This window comes from Geotrypetes seraphini, chromosome 3 (genome assembly GCF_902459505.1).
Source record: "Geotrypetes seraphini chromosome 3, aGeoSer1.1, whole genome shotgun sequence".
NCBI lineage: Eukaryota > Metazoa > Chordata > Amphibia > Gymnophiona > Dermophiidae > Geotrypetes > Geotrypetes seraphini.
The window spans coordinates 386,824,962-386,844,574 of NC_047086.1; the positions used below are offsets into that span (position 1 = coordinate 386,824,962).

At 41.1% G+C, this 19,613-nt stretch overlaps 1 protein-coding gene across 1 annotated transcript in view; it reads left to right on the top strand.

The window, feature by feature from the left end:
- The window catches only part of LRPPRC (leucine rich pentatricopeptide repeat containing), a 318,251-nt gene that overhangs the window by 71,548 nt on the left and 227,090 nt on the right, over nt 1-19,613 (top strand). The window contains exons 12-14 of the mRNA XM_033937468.1: nt 1,354-1,472; nt 8,454-8,547; nt 15,613-15,682. Of these exons, the coding sequence (XP_033793359.1) occupies nt 1,354-1,472; nt 8,454-8,547; nt 15,613-15,682 (283 nt within the window). The remainder of the gene's footprint in view (nt 1-1,353; nt 1,473-8,453; nt 8,548-15,612; nt 15,683-19,613) is intronic.

The following is a 19,613-nucleotide window of genomic DNA, read 5'->3' on the forward strand; positions in this document are numbered from 1 at the left end:
TTCTGAGCTGCAGGCTTTCTCTTGTAGGGCCTCCCTTCCTGGAGTTCTCTAGTGAGTGGGTTGTGTTGCGGCCTGTCCCTTCCTTTCTGCCGAAAGTGGTTTTGCCTTTTCATGTAAATCAGTATGTAATCCTCCCAGTGTTGGGAAGTCGGGAGGGCTCTTCGGAGCAAAAACAGTTACGCAAATTGGATGTCTGCTGGGTCCTTCGATCTTAAGTTCAGTGGACCCAGGAGGTCAGGAAATGGGATCATCTCTTTGTCCTCTTAGTTGGTCCTTGTAAGAGGCATGGCGCTTCCAAGGCTACCATTGAGCAGTAGATTAGGGAGACTATTGCTTCTGTATATCTTCTTCAGAAAAAGCCTGTTCTGGAATTTCTCAAGGCTCATTCCACTCAGGGTCAGGTAGCTTCTTGGGCTGAGTCTTTTGTGCCTCCGGTGGATATTTGAAAGGCTGCAGTTTGGTCTTCTTTCATTTCTTCCTCAGACACCACGGTCAGGATGTGGTGTTTGGTGAATGTGTTCTGGTGTCAGCCCTTCGGGGGGGGGCCTACCCTTGATGGGTACTGCTTTGATACGTCCCATTTGTAAAGAACTGTACCGGTTTAGAAAGCGACACAGAAGGAGAAATTAGGTTCTTAACTGATAATTTTCTTTCTGCTAGTCTCTCTATACCAGTAGTTGTCCCACCCTATCTGTCTTTCTGCAGTGATTGCGGTTTTTGTTCACCTGAAGATTTTGCTTTTCTGCGGGTTCTAATATTTTTCTAGGGCTGGGGAGATACAAGAACAGCGGCTATGGCTCAGCTGGCATAGCTGGTGAGCTGTGGGGACATTTTCACTGCAGGGTTTTAGTTCTATACATTTCCAACAGCGTTACTATATGTTTGTTGTTTTATTCTCCTGTTCGGAGTGTTATTACTGTTACATGTTAGTTTTTTCTTAGTTCTGCATGGCTATTCGGCAGACTGGGTTAGGAGGGGGAGCCTCAGCTAATATACTACAACCAAGGTTTTGGTCTCAGTCTCCGCCTGCTGGTCATAGTGAGATATTACCCATCAGTGAAGAACTGTACCGTTCTAGAGAGACTAACAGAAAGAAAATGAGCAGGTTAGAACCTAAGTTCTCCTTCCCTCCCACCATGCTGATCTGCTTATTCAAATAGTAGTATGTATATGAAGAGAATTAACCTCCCAAATACCGGAAAGTTATTTTCTTGTGAATTTTAATATGAATGAATTTCGTTTTCTGTGTTTTTTATTCTTATCGTGTGGGCAATGATATTGAGGAACACCAAATACATTGAGGAGTTTTAGCCCAGCAGAAGGCATTTGACATGGTTGCTTTTGTTTCTCTAGGTACTATTGCAGTCCTTAAAGCCATGCATGAACTGGGTATAGAACCAGATGTGGACACTTACAGTAACTACGTGCTGACAGTTTTTGATGATTCAAAAACAGCTCGTGCTGTGTTGCAGGTAGGTTACAGGATTAACATTGTTTTGGTATTTCTTTGTGTGTATTATGTCATCTGTTAATATGGTGGCAGTTAAACTGTATTCCCATCTGACTTACTGCTTATATTATATGTATGTGTTTGCATAAACACTGGGAATACATCACTTCTCCAGACAAGCAGGACTTCTAAATCCTCACATATGAATGATATCCTTGGTGGAACCCAGCATGAAAAGCACTACTCTAGCAATTTTCTAGAAGCATTTGGTTAGGCTCACCATGCATGCATGCACGCCTGTTCTCATATGCTTCTGTTCTCAATCTTTTTCTGTGGAGCTAATTGGACCTTTTTTGAGTCATAATTATATTAGCATTAATGTCTACTTTTTATTTAAATCCTGTTGTGGATACATGGTTCTTTCTCACATGTTTTCTGATAGTTCCTTAGTTAGATTTTTTTTTTTTAAACATCAAAGTTCTTTTTCTCTTTCTTTCCTGCATAAATACATGACAATTATTACATTATATTACATTACATTAGAGATTTCTATTCCGCCATTACCTTGCGGTTAGGCTTCAAGCTCCTTACTGAGGAGATTTTGCCACCATCAAGTTGTAGATTTTTCTGGATAATATGTCCCAAAAGAAGACTCCCATCATCTGCAGGAGATGTTTCTGGAATAACTGGAACATATCTTTTGTAGATTCTCCTTTCTGGTGCAACAATGCTGAAGACCAACCATAACCCCTCTTATTATATTCTCTGTTTGCTGATGTCAAAAATAAGGATTTGTGTCAGAGAAAAGCAGCATAAAAAGATTTTCACTGATAAGATCAGTCCATTCACATTGGAAGCACTAGTATCCTTGGGTACAGGAGCTATATTGAATGCTTGGGGTACATCAATATCAAGAATGTCTTGATCACTCTCAACAGTGAGAATCGGTAAAGCACATTGGGAGCATTACCATCCAATTCCCCTGTAAAAGAGATTAAGTACTCAACCTCTTCTCCGGTACAGAGGGAATGCAATGTAGGACATTTGGTGGAGGGTGAGACATCTTGGCATTGCTCCCCGTCAAAGCATGGCACCAAGGTCACCAGTATCCTTGAAGCACCCTCGATATAAGGACCGCTCATGTTCTTCGTCACTATAGAGAGTGCAGTAGCCTTCATGGCCTGAGACCTCACTTCCAGTATATCTTTGGTAACTCAGGAGGACATGGCCACTCTACAGTGATGTTTGTGCCTGTGCCTTTGACAGTCTTAGAGGAGCAGCTCATGCAGAAATTCAAGGAATGGATGGAGCAATATGATGCTGCAACTTCAAACTTGACGCTGAACACAGAAGCAATCATGCTAATGCTTGAGACCCATGCTCTGCCTGAAAGGGATGCATCAACACCAAGACCCGGAGAGGGCTTGGAGTCAAGGTTTGCCACACCAGTGTCCATCTCTAATGCTTTGCAGGAAGGAAACTTGACCAGCATACCAAGAATCCTCAGTGTTTTTAATGCCATAGAAAGCCTGACCCAGCAGCCATTGATATGAGACGGACAGACTCAGACTTCTTTGATTTCTTTTATGAGTCTGATAAAGTGTTTGCTCCTGGGATTCTGAGGAAAAACCAGGGAGCTTCTCAGAAGAGAGATCCTCAAGTATCCTTTCAGAGCCATCCCTACAACATGAGTTGCAGATGTTCAAGGGAATGGCTCAAAAAGAAATTAGAAGATTGCAGATAATTCAGAATGCCTCTATTAAACTAATTGTGGGGGCCCAGAAGTTCGACCATGTAACTCCATTACTTCAAAATGCACATTAGCTCCCAGTTTCACATCGTATTTTATACAAATTATCTCTACTTACATTTAAATCTTTATTATATAAAACCCCTGCTTTTATTTATAAATCCTTAATACCATACAATTCTCCCAAATTTTTAAGATCTAATGACCAACTTTTGTTGGTCATTCCTACTCTTAAAATTATTAACACTCGAAGGCAATTTATTTTTACTGTAACGGCGCCACAAACATGGAATTCACTCCCGCTATATTTAAGAGAGGAGAAGAATCTGGAAAAATTTAAGAGCCAACTTAAGAGCTTTCTTTTTAAAGATGCATTCAATACCTAATTGAAATGTTAATTGCTCTTTCACTATATGCTCTCTTATGTATTTTTATCTCTATTTACTTATTTGTCCTCCCATTCCTATTTTGTTTTACCTTTAATTGTTGATTCTTTCCTATCTAAAATTGTATTTCTTCCCCTCCTCTCCTACTGTATGCTTGTTTTGTTTTAATTAGTTTGTTTTTAACTAATTTTGTCTTGATGATTTTATTCCCTTGTTAATGTTTTTGTCTAGATTATGTACATTTTAGAAATCTATTTTATTATGTGTACATCGCTTAGTATTTGGAATAGGCGATTCATCAAATAACAAATAAACTTGAAACTTGAATGTCCACCAACTCTTTTGTTGACTGTTCGGGAGATGAGCGCATTGGGAGTGTTCCTTGAATTTATGCATGGAGCTACAGAATAAGGAGCATCCTGCATTTAATTTAGGTGTGAGGATTTACACCACTTTTCAGCTGGTGTAAATGGCTAAGTTTATTTAGGTGTGTTTCCTGATGCTAAGCGCTATTCTATAAATAGCGCCTAACTTTTAAGTGCCGTTTATAGAATAGTGCTGGGTTTTTTGACAATTTTAGTGCCATTAATAGAAATCAGTCCATGATGTACAAATAATCTTTCCTTTAACAACTACAATTGATAAAGTTTGAGTTTTTGTTTTTCAGAAAATCTCATTGGATTTCTAGCTGTCTTAAATTGAATATGGAAAAGACAGTACTTTGGGTGGAATAGGCTTAAATTATCTTTATTAAATCCAATGGAAAATGATAAAAGAATTTGCCCATTCGTAATTTGGGAGTTTGGTTAGATTTGACTCTAAAAGTGAGCATCAGATTAAATACTTAACCTCTTCTGTGTTCGCGAAGTTGTGCTCCTTGCACCAGATTCGTTCATATTTCTCCTTGGATAATATGCAAAAAAATTGTCCATATTATGATATTTTCTGGAATAGAATATTGTAATTCATTGTAGGTTAGTCCATCTAGGATTCAGCTTCCTCAAAACACAGCTGCAAAAGTGCTTCTCTTTAAATCCAGCTTTGATTGTTCCACCATTACTGAGATATTTACACTGGCTTTCTGAAGCTCTGAGATTTGAGTTCAGAACACATCTTCACATTAAATTTTAACTTCCAGACTGTAGACCATTCTTCTGATTTTTAGAGATCTCTTTTCATGCTTTCTATTCCCTTCAGTGCATTAAAATCATTTTTTTTTCAGTATAGTCTCCTGATAGCACCATACACTTCATCACTTTTCCTGCAATGGCTTTAACCCCTTTGAAAAGAATTCTTCTGTTTGACCTTCAAACCAGGACATCGCAGCTTCTTTGATGGCTTCATCATTTGAAAGCTGCTGTCAAAACTTAGAACTGCTGTCAAAATTCATTACAGGAAATAATTTAAGGGAGCCAGGTTAGGACTGTAGGGGGTGGATGGTTCAACTGCTGAAACCCACATTCTTGGATGTCAGTCTGTGATTGTTGTGAAATGTGCACCTGCGCATTATCATGAAGAAGCAGCATGCCTGCTGTAAGTTTTCCTCGTCTTTTCTCCTTGATTGACTCTTGCAAAGTACTCATTGTGTTGACACAACTCTCCTCAGTTATGGTTGTCTTTTGTGGCATGAACTCCAGAAGCAAAAGTCTTTCATCATCCTAGAAGACGCTTGCCATGACCTTGCTTGCAGATTTTTCCGTCTTGAACTTTTTTTGGGGTGGGTGATGACTTGTACTTCCTCTGCATTGACTCATTTTGGATTCAAGATCTCTGTGATAGACCAAAGTCTCATCTCCAGTCACCAAATGAAAAAATTCACTTGGTCTTCATGGAGCATTTCCAAGTTCTCCTGACAGCACTGGAGCTTCGTGGCCTTATGATCTGGTGTCAGCATTCTTGGAACCTATTTTGCACTAACCTTAGACGGGACATTCTCAACTTTTCAAGAATTATTTTCCAATCTGTACCTGCTGAGATCCCATTCCTTCAGCTATTCATGAAGCCGTAATTCGTCTGTCTGACAAAATTAAATCCTCGACTTTCTTGTGCATTTCTGTGGAAGTTTCTTCCACAGGCCATCCAGTGTGAGGATCATCTTCAATGGACTCTCTACCCCACTTAAATTGCTTGCTCCAAAATTTTACTTTGTAGGATGATGGGGCAGACTCACCATAAACTGCAGTCATGCATTCATGGATCTCTTTTGGCTTTTTCCCTTTTTTTGTGAGAAATTTTAGCACTGAACGGAGCTCCAAATCTAGCTGTTTCTTACTTGATTCTCATAAGGACTTTTTAGAGGACTGTCTGGGTGTCTGGACATCTTTCTAAGGAGTTTTTCTGGATTTTTGGCTTGGGGCGGTGTGCATGCATGTGACATCATTGTGTTGCATCTGCGCATGCTCAAAGGCCCCCCAGACACAGCTGCGAGCTTAAGAGGAGGTTTGCGGGGTGCTAGGGTTGGGGTGTAACATGGTGATGCTGGTGGCGGGGGCCACATGTCTGGGTTTTTACTTCTTGAAATCTGGTAAGCATAACCTCACTGAGCCACAACAGTGCCTGATATGTCACAACATGTATAGACTTATTTCAACACGTCTGCTGCTTTTTTATACTCAGGTAGATAGATAAATTATGGAACACCCCTTGCTATCTTTGTGCCATCCACAAAAAGGCAAACATTTCCTTTCTACTCTTCAGCAATGTCTCTCACAAATATATTAAACAGAATTGGCCCCAGTACTTACCCCTGAGGCACTCCACTACTCACCTTCTTTTCCTCTGAATGAATTCCATTTACTACCACCCTGTTTTGTCTGTTGGTCAACCAGTTTCCAATCCAGTTTTTACCACCTTGAGTTCTAAGTTCAGCCCTCTCAGCTTATTCAAGCATTCTCTGTGAGACTTTGTTAAAATTCAAGTAGATTACCTCTAGCGCTAGATCCAGAGTTGCCTCTTCCTTTGTGGATATCTTTGATGAGATCCTTGTCCAGCTTCTCCATTTCTGCCGGAGGTCTGTTGATAACATCTGTGTAGATACAGGTTCCAACTTCTCTTTCCAGGACAATCCATATAAATGTTTCCTTTTCCAAGGTTCCCTGTATTTCTGCAGCTCTGATACTATTTTTTATATTCAACATCACTCCTCTACCTTTTCAGCCCTCCCTATCCTTCCTAGCCTGTGGTATAGTTACATCCCATCCATGTCTCTGTAATACTTCCTCAAAACCAGAGCCTGCAAATTTGAAGCTTTTTACTTAGGCTACAAGCAGTTGTGCTCATTGCTTTCCATGTCTTATTAAATGAGTTTAGATGCTTTTGTACATTAACATTATCATCCCCACTGCCTTTGTTTTTCCTGGGGGGTGACTTTTTGAATTCTCTTTCTTCCTTTTATCACCCCCACTCTCTAGTTGAAATGTCTACAAATATACTGTCCGAATTTCTCTCCAAGGATCCTTTTTTTTCCTGTCACAGAAAGTTATAGCTGTGCTAACTGATTAATGCAGGAATGCACACACGCCACCCCCTGAAATGCCTCCTCAAAAAAGAAAAGAATTTTTAACACGTGCACATTTTGGCAGTTAAAATCTTGAGATTGGTTTTTGATCAGTATCTGATTATGAAAAATCAGATAAATGCTGTAGTCCAGAAGAGTTATTATACTCTATGGAAACTCTGCACCATTAGAGCTTATTTTGATGATGCTGCTGCCTTTACAGTTTTAGTTCAGACGCTATTACTTAATATTCTGGACTATTGTAATATTATATATCTGACAAGTACAAAGAGAAATTTGGCTAGGTTAATCTTGGTTCAAAACACGGCAGTTAGAATGATTTATGGACTGAGGAAGTATGATCATGTAACTCCCTACTACCGTGAGCTGCATTGGCTCCCAGTTGAGGCTCGGGTGATTTTCAAGTTGGGATGTTTATATATAAGGTTGCTTTTGGTGTTGCCCCGCTCTATCTTGGTGATAGATTTGTTATTATGATTCAAGGGAATAGGAGAAAATCCCATGCCCTATTTACGTTTCCTTCTGTTAAGGGCTGTAAAAGTAAGAAACATCATGGGTATTGTCTTTCCTACCAAGCAGTTCAATTTGATAAAGAATTCCGCCCATTATTGACCAGATCAATATCCTACAAACATTACAAAAAAACTTTTGAAAACCTTTCTTTTTTTCTAAATTTGTTGCTAGCTAATTGTTTGTGTATTACATTATCTATGTATTCATTTATAGTGTAATCTTTTGTAAACCGCATTGAACTAGGGGTTATGCAGTATAGAAATTGCTATTATGTTATGTTATTTTAAGTTGTGTCAGGTGCATATTAACGTCTAACACAGCTTCGTAAAAGGGTCCCTAAGTCTCTCATTATATGATGAAGAGCATTGATCATTTTAGTAGCTGTCCTCTGGATTGACACCATCAGTGTATCCTTATGAAAATGTGTTCACCAGAATTGCACACAGTACTCCAAAATGAGGTCTCAGCATAGAATTATGCAGATGCAGTACTGCCCCCTCTCCTTTTTTGTGTTCTGGCTACTCTTCCTCCTATGCATCTTGTCTTTTGCCATCATTGTATCTACCTGTTGAGATGATCACCCCAAGATCCCAATGTTAATTTTGAGCAATCTGGAAGCAGGACTAGTGTACAGACTGAGAATTTCCCAGATAATGGTGCTAGGAGAGCTAGACAGTGACAGAGAAGCATTGTGTATGATCAGAATAATGGGAATAGAAGTTTGGGTAGTTGTTTTTGAAAATCCATGATTCTGCAATTAGTCCATTGCTGGAAAAAGTAATGTATTCTAAGGATCATTCTTTGCGAGTGTGATTTTATTATTTCTTTTTATCATAGGAACACAACTGTGTAGTAAACTCCAATGACATGTATGCATCCGAATTAAGAAACGAAGGCATAAATGGAAGACTGGATAATGTTATATCTCTGTGTAAGTGTGTTCAATTTAGCAGAAGTAATGTGCGAGCCAGAATAAATAGCATGTTTGTGGAGTTGCATGTGTACTAGGTCATACACAAATGCATGCTAAAAGTACCTTCAGACCAGATCTAAAAGTTTGTCATTGCTTGTTTCAAGGTCAATAAATGCTTAAAACTATATTTGGCTGAAGTAAACTACAGTATTGCAGAGAGAACATGAAAGAATCACCAAAGAATAGAACAAATTTATGAAGAGAAGAAATGTCTCCTAAACCATTTTAGATAACTTTGAAGCTTTCTGTACTGTACACAAGAGCCATGATTTTTCACCATCAGCACTTCCATGTCCAGAGTTAGTTATCGCCTGTTTTCTAGGAGATCCAGTAGGGACATTGAGAAAGACAGGCAGTCTAGTGATAAGAATATTGGGCTCCTTTTACTAAGGTGCGCTAGCGTTTTTAGCGCACGCAGCAGATTAGCTGCACTAACCTCTGCGCTATGCGGCTAGAATTAATGCCAGCTCAATGCTGGCGTTAGCGTCTAGCGCACGCGCTATTCCCCGCGTTAAAGCCCTAACGCAGCTTAGTAAAAGGAGCCCTAAGCATTTAGCCTACGAGCTGCATGGCACTTAAAACGCATGCTGTCCATTAGCGCACCGTAAAAGGACCCCATTGATTTTTACATTTCTGTCCTCTGTAGGAATTAATGATATCATTTAATTTGAAAAACAAAGATGCAAAATTATGCTGCAGCTTCAGATGTACATTTGTTCTATTCTGAAATGCTTTTGCCCTGTGGATCAATTTAGTTTGCAAATGATTTCCAAATTGTATTTTCAATCTATGTATATTAAATGAGTAAAAATGGTGTGGTGGCCATGTTAGTCCACTTTTGAAGGTAATATACAGAAATAAAGCAAAACCCAATGGAAATAAGGTAATACTTTTTTTTAATTGGACTAACTCAATGCGTTTTATGATGAGCTTTCAGAGGTAACCCTTCTTCAGATCATAAAGTGTATTGAGTTAGTCCATAAAAAAGGTATTTTTGTTGTTGTTTTATTTCTCTCTCTCTCTCTAACTATAACTCTCTAATGCTCTCTTAACTCTTCAGAAACGTCCCTTTGTCAAGCTAGCTTTATATATTGCATTAAATCTATTTCACTCCTGGTTTCTTTGCTTGTTAAACTAAACTAAACTAAACCTTAAGTTTAAAAATAAACAATCATAAAAATGGGCACACAGATATGTAAAACAAAAAATTAATAGCTCTTCATGAGACATCCTGTGGTACATCTTATGGATTCCCTCACTCACAAAAAATTAGAGCTTAGGTTGCTACTAGGCAAAGGGAAGGAGTGTGGAGGACAAATAGTTAGGGTGACCTTTGTGCTTGAAACATTATTGAGTGCTTCTTCCATAGGTATTGGAGCGTACAGATTGTCATGGCTTCCAACTTTCGACCTTTGTAGCGATGTGCAGGAAACGTGTGCGGATGTTTCTTGCATAGGAAAGAATCTCTTCAGAGGTCTAGTTAAAGAGAGTTAGCCTGATAAAGGAGACTGAAATACTCAAATTACTTTCCAAAACAACCTTTGTCTTTCACCCTCATCCCCATCCTCGTTTTCCAGGAGGTTTCAAATGGAGTGTGCAGAAAATCATTCTACCATAGAGAAAAAGGTATTCTGTCCCTTGTAACCATAAATGTTTCAGCAAGGACTTCGCTTTTGTTTTGGATAGCAGTAAGCCCAAAAATGCAAAATCGGTGTTCAGTCTAAAGCCAGGGATAGGGTTTTTATTGGCTCCAGAGACACATAACCAGTATCTTGGTAACTGTCCAATCTACCAGTTGAGGACAGACCAAAGTTTTGTAAACACTTGACCCAGTGTAACCTCTGACTCCTGGGTTCTTACAAGTAATTCAAAATGGGTACATTGATTTCTACCATATGCAGCATTACACGTAGGGTATATTAATGCTTGTTTTAATGACCCTCCTGACAAATCATCCTAGGGTATCTAAGTGAGCTGCAGTGCTTGATACTGTTTCTGAACAGTGTCCTTATTGTTCCACCCCTCTCTTAGGATCTGTCTGGGATTCTTGTTGCTCTGCTTTCTGTTATCAAGCTTCATTGCTGTGAATTTAATTCTTCCTTCCACAGAACCTTATTGTGCCTATTCCCTGTTCAAATTCAATTTCAAAATCTTATTTTTTTGCATAAATGTTTTGCAACTCTTCTCCATTTACTCTTGCTAATTGCATCCTCAATTGCTCTTTTATAGTTTTTCTTCTTTGAGGACATCATTTACCACAGTTGGGTGATGTTACTGACAGAACCCAAGTGTGGCTGCTGCTGGCAGCCCCCACTGCACGTGAACTTGTGCCTTCCTGCCCACCTCGGTTGTGCAGGACCAGTAATCTCCTGCAGAGTCGAGAGGACTGTTTTTTCAGAGCTTCAATGCGGCTATTTTTTTCTTGGGGGGTCTTCTTGGGGGTCTTTTTTAACCTGATTAGTAGTGCTGGCCGATTCATGATTTGAATCGGTTCACTGATTCACTTTGGGTGAATCGATTCGAATTGATTTAAATTAAAAAAAAAATTGGCTTCCCGATTCGGACCCTCTCCCCTCGCCCCCTAAAGCAGGAGCGGCACCTGTTTTAGAGGGCGAGGAGGGAGGGTCAGTCGGGAAGTGCTGCAGTCTGGCTTCCCTCCTGGCCTCCCCGAAGGACTGCCTCCCCCGAAAGACTGCGCACTCCCCCCCCCCAGGAAGGCCTCTGTGTTGGTCCTGGTCTCCCTGAACCGTTTACCTTATTGCTGGATCCTGCAGCCAAAGATCGCGGTTACAGCGTCTTTGTGTTCTGAGCTGTTTCCTCTGCTGCGGTCCAACCCTCCTCTGACGTCAGAGGCAAGATCGCAATGGAGGAAACAGCTCAGAGCACAAAGACGCTGTAACCGCGATCTTTGGCTGCAGGCTCCAGCAATAAGGTAAACATTTCGGGGAGGCCAGGAGCAACACGGAGGCCTTCCCAGGGGAGGGGGGTGTGCAGTCTTTTGGGGGGCAGTCCTTCAGGGGGCAGGACAGGCCTTGGGATGGTGCAGGCCTTCAAGGGGGGAACAGGCCTTTAAGGGGGGGACAGGCCTTCAAAGGGGGGACAGGCCAGGGATGGTGGCAAAGGCCTTCAGGGGGGACAGGCAGGCCTTTGGGGAGGCAGTCCTTCAGTGGGTGGGACAGGTCTTGGGGGGGGGTGTAGGCTTTTAAGGGTGAACAGGCCTTTAAGGGGGGGGACAGGCCTTCAAAGAGGGGACAGGCCAGGGATGGTGGCATAGGCCTTCAGGGGGAACAGGCAGGCCTTCAGGGGGGGGACAGACCTTCAGGGGAGGGGTGGCCCTGGTGTAGAAGTACACGGAGGGAGGGAAGGGGGGGTTCAAAGAGACGTGCATATGCCGGACTTTGGGGGGGAAGAAATAATGGGTCTAAAAATAGAGGAGAGGGAGAGAGATGATGGACAATGGGATTTAGGGAGGGAAGGAACAGAAAGGGAGAGAAGTTGGACATAAGGGATGGTGTGGAGGGGGGATAGAGATACTGGATAGGAGGGTAGTTGGGAAAAGAAAAGGAGAGATGGTAGACCCTGGGGTGGTTGGGAAGGAGGGAGAGATGCTGGATGAAAGGGTAGTTAAGAAAAGGTGGATCTGTGGAGGGAGACAAAAAAAAGGAAAGATGCTAGACCTCCAAGGGAGGGAAGGGGAGGACAGAGATGACAGATGGATGGTTAGCATGCAGAAAGAAGAAAGAAGGAGACCCTGACAAGCAAGTTATCAGAAGACAACCAGAGCCTGGGACCAACAAGATTTGAATAATGACCAGACAACAAAAGGTAGAAAAACCTAATTTTATTTTCCATTTTGTGATTACAATATGTCAGATTTGAAACGTGTATCCTGCCAGAGCTGGTGTTAGACCGCAAACGTGAGCTAGGATTTAAAAGTGTTTTTTGTTTGTTTATTTTGTTTACACCACAGCGCCAGTGTGATTAGGAGAAGGCTATAAAATAAACCCACCAGGATGTTTGAAAAAAACACCCAATTGGGCAGGAAAATCGAATCGAAAAACCAATTCAGTAGGCTGAATCTAATCGAATCGAAATTTTTTTTCCTGAGTTGGGCAGCACTACCGATTAGTGCGGCATCATTTCCCTTTCTTTCTTTGGCAGTTTTAGGTTTTTTGGCCTGTATAAGTTTTCTTTCTTTTTCCATGGCTCAACAGCCTGCTAAGGTCAGAGCTTCATTTCTTTTTTAAACAAAAAAATAATAATAATCGAGCTGTTTTATTTCACTTTAGCTATTTTTCCACTGATGTTGCTAAAAGCTCCCAGTGGTTGTAAGAAGTGTTCTTGAAGTGGCATAGTAATGTCTGTGACCGATCCTCACATCTGGTGCTTGCCATAGCATGGACCCAGCCATAATGATTCTAATTGTAAACTCTGTTCTCAAATGTAGAGAAGAACTCAAAGAGTCATGAGGCCCTGTGCAAGAGACTTTTTGGTACATCTAAGTCTCTATGGCTCCCAAAGTTGTATCTGGGGATACGTCAGCATCAAAGAGGTCTCCACCTTCCTTGGCGTCGTATGTTTCTAGTGCCTGTCTGGGCCAAGCAGTCTTAGACCCAGCACTGAGAACATCGAGGATTTGACACCATCTTCGAAGCCCAGTGCCAGAAACTCCAGGGCACTGGTATTGCCAGTACCCAAGAAATGTCAACATCAAGAGGGCCCGTCGCTCTCTATATACAGTCAGTGTCTTTGAAACAGCTTCCTTAGAGCCAGGACCAGTGTTCATCATTTATTAGTGTTATGAGCAGAACAGATTTGTTTCTTGAGGAGAGTCCCCGTACCTCTCCCTTTTCTGTTTATTCTCCAGGGTTGACCACCTGCTTTGATACGAACTGAGGAGTACAGGACAACCCAAGGAGAAGGGAGGCATAGCAGAAAAATGCAAATGTGGCTCTCTATACACACCCCATGGGTGAAGATGTGTAAACCCACTGGTTTAAGACTGATGTTCCTATCTCCTAGAAAGAAGATTAACAAGGTAGGCACATAATCGCCCTTACATGGGGCAGGAAACCTCTTGAGACTTTTCAGAACTTTTATATGGTAACCAGTGGAGTTGTGTGTGTGTGTGGGGGGGGGGGGGGGGGGGGAGGGGAGGGGCAGGGAATTCCCAATATAATTTGGTACTATTGGGTGATTCAGTTGAGAATCTTATTAGATTAAGAGTTCAGTCCAGGCAAGGCAGCCATACTGTGACAGCAAAACAGCTTCTAGGAATTTTCCTTGAGGTATCTGTTATGGTCTTCTTGCTACCCAAAAGATTAACAATCCATAGGTAATCCCTTTTTGACACATATGCAGAATATCAGTTTTATGGCTCCACAAAGATAATACATTTTTAGCAAGAGTAAGAGTAGGGAAATTATTGATTAATTCAGACTGTATTGCAGACAGCGTATTTTTCCTTTGTAAATGCAAAGAAGAGAAACTTGGGTTGTTCCATCAGGTACTCAGTGGTGCTTAGGTATAGAGTCCCTTCCTTTAAAGCAGAGGTTCCCAACCCTGTCCTGGAGGACCACCAGGCCCAGGGCTGTGGAGTTGGTAGATAAATCCTTTGACTCCAACTCCTCAGTTTCTGGTGCCCATGACTCCGACTCCTCGACTCCACAGCCCTAACGAGGCCAATCGGGTTGTCAGGCTAACCCTAATGAATAGCATGGAGCAGATCTGCATGCCTGTCACTTCCATTATATGCAAATTGCTCTCATGCATATTCATTAGGGCTAGCTTGAAAACCGAATTGGCCTGGTGGTCCTCCAGGACAAGGTTAGGAACCACTGCTTTAAAGGATACCATACTTTCTGGTTTCCCAGCCTCTATTTTATCCTGTTTTCTCCTAGTTCTTAAATTTTTTTCATGTTTTCCATATCTGTTGAATGTGTTTGGCATTGCTGACCTATCTATTATATGGAATTCTTTTCATTGCTTTTATTACTTTGCAAATTGCCCGGTTCGGTGAGTCAATAAGGGCAGTTTAGAAAGTTGTTTTTTTTTAAATCACATTCACTTGTAACCTTGTACACTTGACAAAGCTTTATCAATGTTGGATTAATGCACTATGATATATACGTATCAAAATTGTATTATTGTATGTTCTTGATGTTGTAAAAAAGCTAATAAAAATATTTGAAAATGAAATAAGTTATAAAGCTCAGGAATTTGAGCCTGCCTTTGCAGTAGGCTATGGGAGAGATAAGTTTTTGCTTGGGGGGAAGAGAGAGAGGTATCATTTTTTTTAGGGATTTGTTAGATATAGGGGATGCACTCACCTTTGAAGACCTGTGGGGGAAAATATGACCTACAATAGAAGAAATCCTCACTCATCAGGGTTAAATTATCCAAGAGAATGTTCAAATATATTTCTTCCAAATCCATGTACACAATCAACAACCAATGAATTCATTGGCTGTTGATTGTGTACATGGATTTGGAAGAAATATATTTGAACATTCTCTTGGATAATTTAACCCTGATGAGTGAGGATTTCTTCTATTGTGGATTGTTCCATTACCTCACTTTCCGTCTTCTACATCTCTACTGTTTTAGGGAAAATATGACCTCCCAGTAGTGATTTTCATCCCCCATGGATGTCGCTCACCCGTGTTCCTGATCAATCTTGCTACCTACAGAAAATGCCTATTAGAGGGGAGCAACAGTCCTGTTCTTTTTCTGACTTTCTCACTCTTCCGATCCAAAAGAATTTCCAATGTCAGGATTTAACAGCGATTTTTTATAATTTTGAGCCAGTTTTACATGAGGTATAATGCATTCCATCCTTGCTTTTTAATGTTCTGCTACTTAGATGGATCTGCAGTGCTTCCTGCAGAATATCAGTTTCATGGCTCCACAAAGATAATACATTTTTAGTAAGAGTAGGGAATTTATTGATTAATTCAGACTGTGGTTTGTTTTGCAAATTTTGTTTTGAAGGTTGCTGTTTTCAGTACTTTATTTTCTTTACAGTGTCATCACCGAGTATGCCTGCTGTGGATTTGCAATCTTTTAAAAGTTCTCTGACTCTAGGGTTTAAAAGGTGAGTTGTCTTTTTTTTTCCCCAAAAAATTTGGGCATGGTGTATTTGGAAAATGAATGTTTCCATGGTGTGGGATACAGAAGCAGAGAGTTTGTTTGTTTTTTCTTTTTTTTTGAAACATTCAGCAGTGTTAGTCGAAGTTGGTGTAGCTCAGTGATCTCAAACTCAAACCCTTTGCGGGACCACATTTTGGATTTGTAGGTACTTGGAGGGCCGCAGAAAAAATAGTTAATGTCTTATTAAAGAAATGACAATTTTGCATGAGGTTAAACTCTTTATAGTTTATAAAACTTTCCTTTAACAGTTAAAGGGAAAGATATATAAACTATAAAGAGTTTTACCTCATGCAAAATTGTCATTTCTTTAATAAGACATTAACTATTTTTTCTGCGGCCCTCCAAGTGCTCTATTTTTTCTGCAGCACTCACATTTAAAGTTTAATATCTTTTCTTTCTCAAAATTGGCACATTTCAATCACTAAATTGAAAATAAAATCATTTTCCTACCTTTGTTTGGTAATTTCATCAGTCTCTGACTGTGCATCCAATATTTCTTCTCTTCTTTCAGCCTCCTGTATGCTTCCTCTCCTCCAGACCTCATTCCCTCCCCCAACTTTTTCTTTCTTTCTCTACGTCTGTCTTTCTCTGATTCCGTGTCCCATTTTTTACTTTGTTTCTGGCTCCCTGTCCCCCCCTTCTTTCTTTCTTTCTTCCTTCCTTTCTGCCCTCCCCCATGCCACCGCCGCCGGGGAATAGGCTGCTGCCGCTGCTGCCATTGGGAACAGGCCGAGATCTCCCTCTTTCTCTTCTCCAGGGGGGCGACCAACTCTCGCCGCCTGATGTCAATTCTAATGTCGGAAAGGACGTTCTGGGCAGCCATGCAGCGATTGGCTAGCCAGAACGTCCTCTCGACGTCAGAATTGACGTCGGGCGGCGAGAGTTGGTCGGCCCCGAAGAGAAGCAGGGAGATCAAATAACACGGTGCCGGCCTGAGAAGGGAAGGGAAGCAGATTGGGCACCACTGCTCTAGACGAGCCGTACTCTAGGGAGAACAGTGGACCGACCCCCCCTTGGTACACCACTGGAGCAGCAGCGTGTCTGGCCAGCTCTTCCGTGGATAGCGCAAGGAGCCGCCAACCCGCGGCTTTGGGAATGGAATGAGCTGGCCAGACACGCTGCTGCTCTAAAAGGAAGATAATGATCCAGTCTAGACCGCGGGCCGCAAATAAAATCTGGAGAGCCTCATGCGGCCCGTGGGCCGCGTGTTTGAGACCGCTGGTGTAGCTACATTTATCTCTTTTGCACAGGAATATATGAGGGTAAATATTTTACATACCTAGTCGCTCGTTGAGATCTTTAAATGACAATAGAGTAGCTGTTCCCCCATATCTCAAAGGCTCACTTTGCCTCAACCAGAAATGGTGCATTTTTCTACTTAGTTCCAATATTGTGGAACAATTTACCAGTAGAGTTAAGGAATGAAGAATCGTTTCAGAATTTTAAGAGACATCTAAAAGCACATTTTTTTTTCAAATGGCTCTCCCAAATTGAATAATGGAATGGGGATCGCAGTCTGCCTTAATTTGTATTAATTTGTACTGATTCGTGTTGATTTGGATTTATTTATTTCATATAACAGTTTTAGTGGATATGTTTTAGAAATGTTCATTTCTTTGATGCTCTCAAGCTCTGTTAGTGGCGGATCTGTGAAGTGGGCTGGGCCGGGAATTGTATTAAGACCTGCACTAAAATATGACTGTTTGCTATCAGGCCGCTTCAGAGACTTTTCTATCTTTTAAATTTGTTTTGGAGAGCTGAGGAAATAGGAAGGCCGTCTAACTCACTTTTACGATCAGTGGACCCATAAAACAATCAATCCTTGGGTACTACAGATAATGAAAAAACTAGAGAGAGCTGTGGAAAAGATGTTCCTGATACAGTCTTTTATTGAGTCAGTCAAACATTGCAATGTCATATATACAGAACAAAATCCACATATGGTGTGAATCCAACATGGTCCGTGCTTCTTCAGGGATCCAAGGGGTTAAACAAATGTGGATAAAGCATAAAAATGTGGGAGTCAACTGGATCAAGAACAACAGTGTTGTAAAATCTTTGAGCAGAAACATCTTTTCCACAGCTTTCTTGTTTTTTGCCTTTGCCTTTTCTCTGTGGAACTCCTGGGTTCTTTCTTGTTTGTTGATTACAGATAGTTAGACAGGGCTACGCCCTTCAACTCCAAAAATCCTCTTAAGAGGCTCAATTTTCATCTACCATCAGAAGACCCTCCTTTAATAGGAGCTCTCAGCTCTTCTCCAGCTCAATGCCATAGATCAAAATCCCTTGCAGGAAAAGGGTCTAGGGCAGTGGTTCCCAACCCTGTCCTGGAGAACCACCAGGCCAATCGGGTTTTTGGGATAGCCCTCATGAATATGCATGATAGAGATTTGCATATAATGGAGGTGACAGGCATGCAAATTTGTCCATGCATATTCATGAGGGCTATCCCAAAAACCCGACTGGCCTGGTGGTCCTCCAGGACAGGGTTGGGAACCACTGGTCTAGGGTTCTACTCCAAATAGTTCCTCATACTAAAAGAGACCAGAGGACTCCATCCAATTCTGTTCTCTCAACAAATATTTGGTGCTGGAGAAATTTCTAATGGTCTCTCTGGGAATCCTGTTACCTCTGTTAGAAAAACAAACAAACAACTGGCTTTGTTCTCTAGACCAGTGGTCCCCCCCCCCAACCCTGTCTTGGAGGACCACCAGGCCAGTTGGGTTTTCAGACTAGCTCTAATGAATATGCATGAGAGAGATTTGCATATAATGGAAGTGACAGGCATACAAATCTGCTCCAAATGAGCAGACTCCTACAACCTCACGAGTGGTCGCTCAGGTCAGTTGTTTTACGTTCAATATTCTGGGGGATCTTGTTGCATTCCCCCACAATCACAAGCTTCCAGTCTTCTGTTCCAGAATTTACACTCCCAGTTGTCTGAAATCTGATGCCTTTCTCCTCAACTGGCAGGACAACTTCCTTTATACTTTCCTTCCAATTTCTTTACTTGGGAAAACTCTACTCAAACTTTGCCAACAACAAGCCATTATGATTACATTACATTAGTGATTTCTATTCCGCCTTTACCTTGCGGTTCAAGGCAGATTACATAAGAATTGTTATGATCTTAAGAAGTACATATTAAGAAGTATTTGAGGAATAGTTTGAACATTTTCTAATTTGCTAAGGAGTAGATTGGTAATCCAGAAGGAGTTTGGAACATTATTGGTTGTATTATATTGGTTTTATGTATTTTTTGAAGAATAGGGTTTTTGTTTCTTTTTTGAAAGTTTTGTAGTCTGTGGTTGAAGTTAACAGATTGGTGAGTTGTCAGTCCAGTTTTGCTGCTCTGGTGGCCAGTAGGTTGTCATATATTTTTTTTTCGTTTGACATTTTTGGTTGGTGGGTGTGTGAATATTGTGTGGGTTCTCCTGTGTCTGTTTGAGGTGGATTGAGTTAGTAGATTATTCCAGTAGGTGGGTCTGTTTCCGTTTATAGCTTTGAATAGTAGGCAATAGAATTTGAAGCGTATTCTGGCTTGTATTGGGAGCCAGTGTGAGTCGTGGTATGCCTCTGTGATGTGGTCGTATTTTTTTCAATGAATAGATAAGTCTTAGGGCTGTGTTTTGTATTGTTTGAAGTTGTTTCATCTTTGTTGCTGGGCAGGGGAGATATAGTATGTTGCAGTAGTCTATTAGGCCTAGGATTAGAGATTGAACCACAAGTTGGAATTGTTTTCTGTCGAAGAATTTTCAAACTTGTCTTAGGTTTCTCATAGTGGCGAATGATGTTTTTATAATTTTGTTGATTTGTGGTTGCATGGTACAACCTCTGCCTATCAGCACTTCGAGGAGTTTTAGCGTGGGTTGAAT